Source organism: Carassius auratus, chromosome 50, assembly GCF_003368295.1.
Source record: "Carassius auratus strain Wakin chromosome 50, ASM336829v1, whole genome shotgun sequence".
In the NCBI taxonomy this organism is placed as follows: Eukaryota; Metazoa; Chordata; class Actinopteri; order Cypriniformes; family Cyprinidae; genus Carassius; species Carassius auratus.
Genome location: NC_039292.1, coordinates 9,215,072 through 9,222,613, shown reverse-complemented (window position 1 = coordinate 9,222,613; position 7,542 = coordinate 9,215,072). Strand labels below are relative to the sequence as shown.

The window sequence follows — 7,542 nt, the reverse complement described above, 5'->3', positions numbered from 1 at the left end:
TATGATATTTTGTCGCTATGCTTGGTTTAAATGTGCTTGCATGATCTTGTAGATCATACTAAAGTTTGTTCTGGTCTTCTTTGTCTCTGGTCTCAGCCAAACCGAACAGTTCTCAAACTGGATCCTTGGCAGAGTTTCTACAGGCAGATTCCCGTGATGTTTCGAGCCCATGTTTAAAGATTAGGACTGTCAAATCCATATTTAAGAACACAGTCCATGACAAATGTTTTCCTATGAGGAGTTAATATGACGTGTAATCAGAAACAGACTGTCCGGTCACGTCTCCATAGCTTTAGCAAATAAACTCAATGAAAATCATATTATTCTTTTTTAATAAGCTTTTAAGGAGATGGACGTGGCACATCTTCCCATGAGCATATAGCATTATAAAACATATATTCTTCTAAGAGGACATTAAAGACCACAAAGACATGTTTTAGTGACTCTTTAAGAACATTCCAGCTCATCAAGACAAACGTGAACTATTAGGTCTAGTGAATATTCAGAGTCGGCCAAGTGTTACATCATATTGAATAACCAAAATCAGTCTCTTTATGTCATCAATGCTTTCTATAAAAACATCCTTACCACCACTGTCATATTAAACATCTGTCCCACTGGAGAAACGTCTTCTCAGAGAATAGTGTAGCACCTCCTTCTGGCTAATAGGGGTTTAGTACTTTTTCCAAACACATCATTTACTACACATAAACACTTTTATACATGTAGTCTTTATTTTTATTCATTATTCTTTCAAGGATGTGTGAAACCCAGCAGACCAGTGCTTCTGGGTGGTGAAAAAGTAAGTGAAACAACATTAGTTGAGCTATAATGTGCTATAGATAGTACACATATGTGTAGTACACTACACATATAACATTTCTCTACTGCTACTGTACAGTACAGTGTTGGGCAACATTAAATACACTAAAACACAAAATAGAGGTATTACAGTGCACAGACGTTCTAAACCAAAACTGTCTAAGTTTGAGCTAGTGTGGGTTGCATTTGTGAGTGCATGATAAACTCAATATAAAACACTTTACATCTTTATTCCTTAATCTGTATACCTCAGTTAATAAATACGTTTAGATAAAAACTAAATGTTTCTTTCAAATAATTGTTTTTAAAATACTGTCTAAAACATGCTAACAGTGCTATTTAACACAAGATAATTTAAATAATTTATAACTATCCTTCGGACATCCAATGAAGTCTCTAATTTTAAATGCAAATATTAAGCTTTATAAACCTGATTTATGGAAAATGTGGAAGTCCACACCACAGTGGATGCTTGGTTTTTCCTGTTATTTGTTTATTAATTTTTGGGATGATTCCATTCCAGTTGGATTTATCTATATACACTACTGTTCAGAAGTTTAAGGTCAGTAAGATTTTTAGTTTTACTTTATTGAAATATTTTTTTTTTAGCAAGCCTGCATTAAATTGATCAAAAGTGACAGTAAAACTTTTACAATGTAACTTCTACTTCAACTTTCAGTTCATCGAAGAAAAAAATTTATCATGGTTTTCAAAAAAATGTTGTACAATGTGTCACAATATTTTATTTAAATGTGTTACAATAAATTTCACAATATTACTGTTTTTACTGTATTCTGATTCAAATAGATGCAGCTTTGGTGAGCTTAAAGGGGGGGGGGGGGGTGAAATGCTATTTCATGCATACTGAGTTTTTTACACTGTTAAAGAGTTGGATTCCCATGATAAACATGGACAAAGTTTCAAAAATTAAGTTGTACATTTGAAGGAGTATTTCTGTTCCAAAAATACTCCTTCCGGTTTGTCACAAGTTTCAGAAAGTTTTTTTCGAGTATAGCTCTGTGTGACGTTAGATGGAGCGGAATTTCCTTATATGGGTCCTAAGTGCGCGCTCTTCTGCCGGAAGAGCGCGTGCTCCCGTATATCAGAGCACTGAGAGGCTGAGCACAGCCTGATCAGAGCGAGAGCGTCGCGAAAAGTCACAAAAGAAGTGTGTTTTTGGTTGCCAGGGCAAGACAACCCTGCACAGATTACCAAAAGAGAAACAACGCTCTCAACGCAAAAGCTTACTGGCGCTCGTGATTCTTTAGCTCCGCCCACACGTCACGCCTCCAGTCGGTCGTGTTTTTCCAGGAAAAATCGGTACAGACTATCTTTCTCTTATGAATATAATAAAACTAAAGACTTTTTGGAGTTATGAAGGATGCAGTACTACTCTATAGGTACTCAAGATTAACAGGATATTGAGTGAAAACGAGCATTTCACCCCCCATTTAACTGACTGATTTACTGACCTCAAACACTTGATTGGTAGTGCACGGTATATAGTTTTTAAGAAGACTACAGAAATGTTTTATAAGCATGTGTTGATATTTAATAAGAAATATTATTATTAGAAAACAACTGATGGATGTTATTTTTTACCCAAAGGAAGGCACCACTGGTTTTCTGTGGCCTAAAATGCATCGGAAAATAAACATGCTAACAAAAAACAACAACACGTTATTAAATGATCATTTTAAATAATGTTATATCAATATCTTTTTCATTATTTGGTCTACAGACATCTTGCTATGACAAAATATTTATGTGCCATGTCTGCATTTTGGATCAGTAACCAGTGCTTGAATTCTAAATATTGACTTGTATAACTATTCATGATTTCTAAAATACAGTACCACTGTAAGCAGAAACTGGTCTACCTCAGACACACATAACAGTATGTCCTTATTTATTTTGTGCATGAACCTTCCCTTGATCCTCCACCTGTTTGATGGCCGCCTGAATTTTGGCCTGGTCGCCCAGAAGCTGACGGGGCTTGACCGGTCGAAGATCTCCGTCCAGCTCCAGCAAGACTGGTACCCCTGTGGGCAGCGTTACATGCACAATGTCCGCTTCTGATATATCTGTGGAGAAAGACAGCAAAAGTGTGTAATTAGAATATTTACATTTTTCAGATTTATGTTTTAATACCAACTTCATTAGAACAACTTTCCACTTTCTATGCTTTATTATTGATAATATGACTGAAGAGTAATTCAGTATTTTATAGCTTGTATCTGGTATTATTGTGTTATTTTTTAATGAAAACCAATGCAGACTATGCTCTCCAAGGCAGAATTTAATTGATAAAAAATATAGTAAACACAGTAATATTGAGAAATATTCCAGGTGCTTGAAGGTCTAGAGTTATAGTCGATAGCATTTTAACTCAGCGGCCTTTAGAAGATTTATATATTTTATTTTTAATGGGTTTGAGAAGATAGTTTTAAAATAATGTATTTTAACTGTTTTTATTCATTAAACGAAGCTAAGTGGGGTTCAAAACAAAACTGGACCGCATCGACTTTAATTGTATGGACCAAAAATAAACAACAACAACAACAAAAATAAATAAACCAATAAATAAAAATATTAATAATATAATTTTAAATATTTTTTCTTTTTGCATTCCACAGAAGAAAAAAGTCAGGAAACATCATGAAGGTGAGAAAAATGAAGACAGAATTTTGAACAATTAAGAACAATAAATATATTTCACCTTCCAAATATTTCAGCAAAGCCCTGCAGCTGTTGCCATGTGCAGAAATGAGGACGGTTTGGCCACTCTTGATCACTGGTACAATGACATCATTCCAGAACGGAAGAAGTCTGTCCAACACTTTCTTTAAACTTTCTGTTTTGGGCAGTTCCTCTTTTGGAACATCGCACGTACTGTATCGGCGGTCGTTGTAAATTTCACCATAATAGGGATGTGTCTCATCAATGGGGGGTGGCGTGATGTCATAGCTACGCCTCCACAGTTTAACCTTTTCCTCCCCGTGGTTTAAAGCCATCTCAGCCCGATTGAGGCCGATCAGGGCCCCGTAATGGCGCTCGTTTAACCTCCAGGATTTGGTGACTGGGACCCACTCTTGTCCCATGGCCTCCAGCAACAACCAGGCCGTCTGGATGGAGCGGCTCAGTATGGAGGTAAAAACCTGGTCGAACTGGTAGCCCTGCTCTTTCAGGAGCCTGCCGCATTCTTGGGCTTCCACCACCCCATTCTCACTCAGTTTCTGATCAACCCAGCTGCAGAAGCGGTTCTCTTTGTTCCAGGTGCCCTCCCCGTGTCGGAGAAGGAAGAGTTTGTGTTTGGACATCCAGATGATGCAGTACGGAGACCTGGAAGAGTTGCATATGCAGATATATACTACAGAGCAAATATTTCAACTGCTTGTGTAACAGCTTTAATTGCTGTTATTTAGTTGTGAAATGTAAACTATATATTTTAGCCTATAATATAACCTTTAATCTGCAAAATGCAACTATAAGACACGAAGATATAAACATTAACATCATGATTTTCTGTAAAGCTGCTTTACACACACACACAAACATACATACATTAAGGGTTATGAACTAACTATGACCAACTCTAATTTATAAATGCTAAAAAAAAAATAAGAAAAATCGTATTCACAGGCTAAATGTATAAGTTGTTAATATTGAAGTGGAACTGAAATGAAAAGAAGCAGTGTCAAACTACTCTATTGTTTATTGTATGACAAATTTACATGGCACACAACTGAACTAGCCTGTTAGCATGTCATAATGAAATCGTACCGTGTACCCACAAAATATCCTTATCTGTATCCAATAACCATAAATGTAAGTGATGATGAAATAAGATATGCCCATTGAAAATGTCTATGAATCGCTACGCGCTCACCTTTAAAAAAAACCGCCCAGCTCAGACTCAGAGCAGCTGCCGCTACAGGAACTATCACAGCAGCATCAACAAAACGCGAAACCGTTTGCTTGAGTGACACTTCTTTCCGCCAATCAGCTACCCGATTCTCCACAAGTAAGCAAGTAGGCGTGTTCAAGCGTACATGAGTCGTTATTTTGAGGGTTGTTGAGGTCGTCAGTTCCATTTCTTATTAGGTTATTGAATTGAGCCGTAGTTCAACTTTATAAAGGAGTCATTTTATACTTGATCACAACCAAATTCATCGTATTTATCAGGTAGGTAAGCCCATTTACTTAATTTAAGTAGTCTTAACTGTTGTTTATCGGACTCTGATCGTGTGGGAAAGTTGCATTTGCATCCAAAGCCAGCAAGAAAACTTGGAAATACTGGTGAAAACAGTGATAGCTTTATTGTTCCTCAATATTCACACAACTGATCACATATAATTTTATTACAATATAAGCATTATTATGTAATGAAAAATGCAATTATATAGTAATCATATATTCAAATAAATAAATGTTTTATATGTGTCAAAAGCACTTAATGTTTGAAGATTTGAACTTATAAATGTGAAAAGCTTTTTTAATTTCTCATACATTTGTTTTTCATTCATCCAGCTGTTTATGCAATAAAACAAACACACGACCACAATTAAATAGCAGCTTAATATGTGCATGTTTAAATAGCTTTCACATTGGATTTTAATTTTTGAAACAACAAATCTTAAATAATTCATTGAGCATTTGGTCCTGCAAACAGCTTCTTCCTGCCCTCCATGCCAGACATAGCATCCACATTTTTACGCCAGTCGGTCACCTCTTCTTTCTGCGTGGAAAGACGTAAATGCACATTTTGATAAACTTTCATTACTTGTTTTTAACACAATGTCATATTTTCTTGACTCAAAGAGAGCATATTAAAGGAATAGTTCACCCAAAAATGAAATATTGCTGAAAATGAACTCGGCATCAGGCTATTCGAGATTTTGTTTCTTCATGGGAACAGATTTGGTGAAATTTAGCATGGCATCACTTGCTCACTAATGGATCCTCTTCAGTGAATGGGTGCAGAAAATCTGATTTTTCTTGTAAATGATGCTTGATCTATGCATATTTCTTCAGACGAGACAGCTTTTTCACTGAAGAAAAAGCAATATGGATAGATAGAGGATCCGTATTTTAGCTGGAAGCAACGGTATGAAGTTAAAAACGTCTTAATGGTGAATTAATTTATGACAAACATGCATCTTTTTTCTTAACAACAATAATAACAATGTTAAAAGATGGATTGGAGTTGTGTGGATTATTGTCATGCTTTTATCAGCTGTTTGGACTCTCGTTCTGACGGCACCCGTTCACTGCAGAGGATCCATTGATGAGCAAGTGATGTAACACTGAATTTCTCCAAATCTGTTCCCATGAAGAAACAAACTCATCTACAGAGATTGCCTGAGGGTCAGAACATTTTGGTGAACTATTCCTGTAAAACGTTTTATACATTTTTAATACTTATTACAAATTATATTATAAATTAAGAAAAGAATACATACAAATTGTATCAAAATAATTTTATATTATTTAATATTATTGACTGAACCAATAAACAACAACAAAACAATAAATCTGCAAATATTATTTAATGAATTTAATATTGAAATATTAAAGCTCTGAATCCATAAAGTCTGAGTATGATATTTGTGTAAAAGTACTGAGATGGGATGATTCTTACCTTTTCCTCCTCCTTCTTCACTGTCTTGAGGTTAGCTTTAAAGTCAATGGATTCCTTGTGTTTGGCCCCTAGCAGAGCCCCCAGCATGGCGTCAGCAGACACCCTCACTCTCTTCAGGGCAGGTCTCTTCATTTTACCCTTCAGCTCAAAGACCTTGTGGCTTAAATCTGCAATCTATAGCAGAAGCATGAGTCAGGGCTATTCAGATGAATGCATCAATTAATTAATGCATCAACAATGACGTTTTAAAGTTTTGACCTCCTTTTCATTTTTGCCAACTTTAGATTCAACGTCATATCGTTCCTCATCAACCGCATCAATTTTTTGATGGAGTTCTTTGCACAGATTCTGTAAAAAGAGCAACGGCACGTAAGAAATATTTTATAGTTTCAAAATAATTGTGAAAAAGGCAGAAGAATAACAAACCTGTATGTCCTGTATGGACAGTCCAGACAGCTTGAGAGGAGGAACTCTCTCAATGAGCGCTTGCTCTCTGTCAATCTTTTTCTGTTCCTGTTCCTCTGCCAACAATACGCTGGCTTTCTTCAGTATTTTTGTCTGCAGTGCATGACAATTGAAAAAGAACCATGGCCATGTAATATTCATATGTAGATCATGGTTAGTAGTTCATTAAATTTGTTAAATAAAATAAAATTGTATATATATAAAAAGATAATTTCAGAAACACACACACAAACACACAAAATAGAAACTAACCTTTAAAAATAACCGACGAGATGCAGAAATCTTGGGCTTTTTCTGAAGGAAAGAACCAATAATGTAACCATCACTAATGCCGCAGTGTTCAATTTAATATGAAAATATAAAATGTACTTGTAAAGTGTTTCAAATAGTAAATACAGTGTTTAAATGTAAGTTACTCACCGGTCTGACACAGATAGGGCCAGAAATGAAAACACACATTTAATACATAAATAGATGGATCATTTTTATTTCAATAATATAATATTAATAAAAGTTTTGAAAATACTTACACAGCTTCAGACATTTTAGTGGCTTTGTTTTTAGCGTTTTTTGTTCGTTTGTTTGTTTGTTTCCTGGACACATGCAAATAACAA

General features: G+C 35.4%; 2 protein-coding genes across 2 annotated transcripts; both read right to left on the bottom strand.

The window, feature by feature from the left end:
• Positions 1-2,423: 2,423 nt before the first annotated feature.
• Positions 2,424-4,816, bottom strand: LOC113066900 (bisphosphoglycerate mutase-like). Its single transcript, XM_026239016.1, has 3 exons — positions 4,712-4,816; positions 3,542-4,164; positions 2,424-2,906 (listed from the first exon to the last, which is right to left on the bottom strand). Exons 2-3 carry the CDS (start codon positions 4,140-4,142, stop codon positions 2,728-2,730), a joined length of 780 nt encoding a protein of 259 aa, XP_026094801.1. The 5' UTR covers positions 4,143-4,164; positions 4,712-4,816; the 3' UTR covers positions 2,424-2,727.
• Positions 4,817-5,118: 302 nt separating this feature from the next.
• Positions 5,119-7,540, bottom strand: LOC113066902 (troponin I, slow skeletal muscle). Its single transcript, XM_026239020.1, has 7 exons — positions 7,459-7,540; positions 7,349-7,352; positions 7,181-7,222; positions 6,890-7,021; positions 6,722-6,811; positions 6,464-6,637; positions 5,119-5,560 (listed from the first exon to the last, which is right to left on the bottom strand). Exons 1-7 carry the CDS (start codon positions 7,470-7,472, stop codon positions 5,468-5,470), a joined length of 549 nt encoding a protein of 182 aa, XP_026094805.1. The 5' UTR covers positions 7,473-7,540; the 3' UTR covers positions 5,119-5,467.
• Positions 7,541-7,542: the final 2 nt, after the last annotated feature.

Bases quoted from the DNA above. Each gene is read 5' to 3' on its own strand.
- LOC113066900 (XM_026239016.1), bottom strand. From the start codon at position 4,142: ATGTCCAAACACAAACTCTTCCTTCTCCGACACGGGGAGGGCACCTGG. The intron at 2,907-3,541 runs GTGAAATATATT...CTTTCTCCACAG, and splicing joins TTTGCTGAAATATTTGGAAG to ATATATCAGAAGCGGACATT.
- LOC113066902 (XM_026239020.1), bottom strand. The intron at 7,022-7,180 runs GTTAGTTTCTAT...CATGCACTGCAG, and splicing joins CTCGTCGGTTATTTTTAAAG to ACAAAAATACTGAAGAAAGC. The intron at 5,561-6,463 runs GTAAGAATCATC...CTTTCCACGCAG, and splicing joins TGAAGAAGGAGGAGGAAAAG to AAAGAAGAGGTGACCGACTG.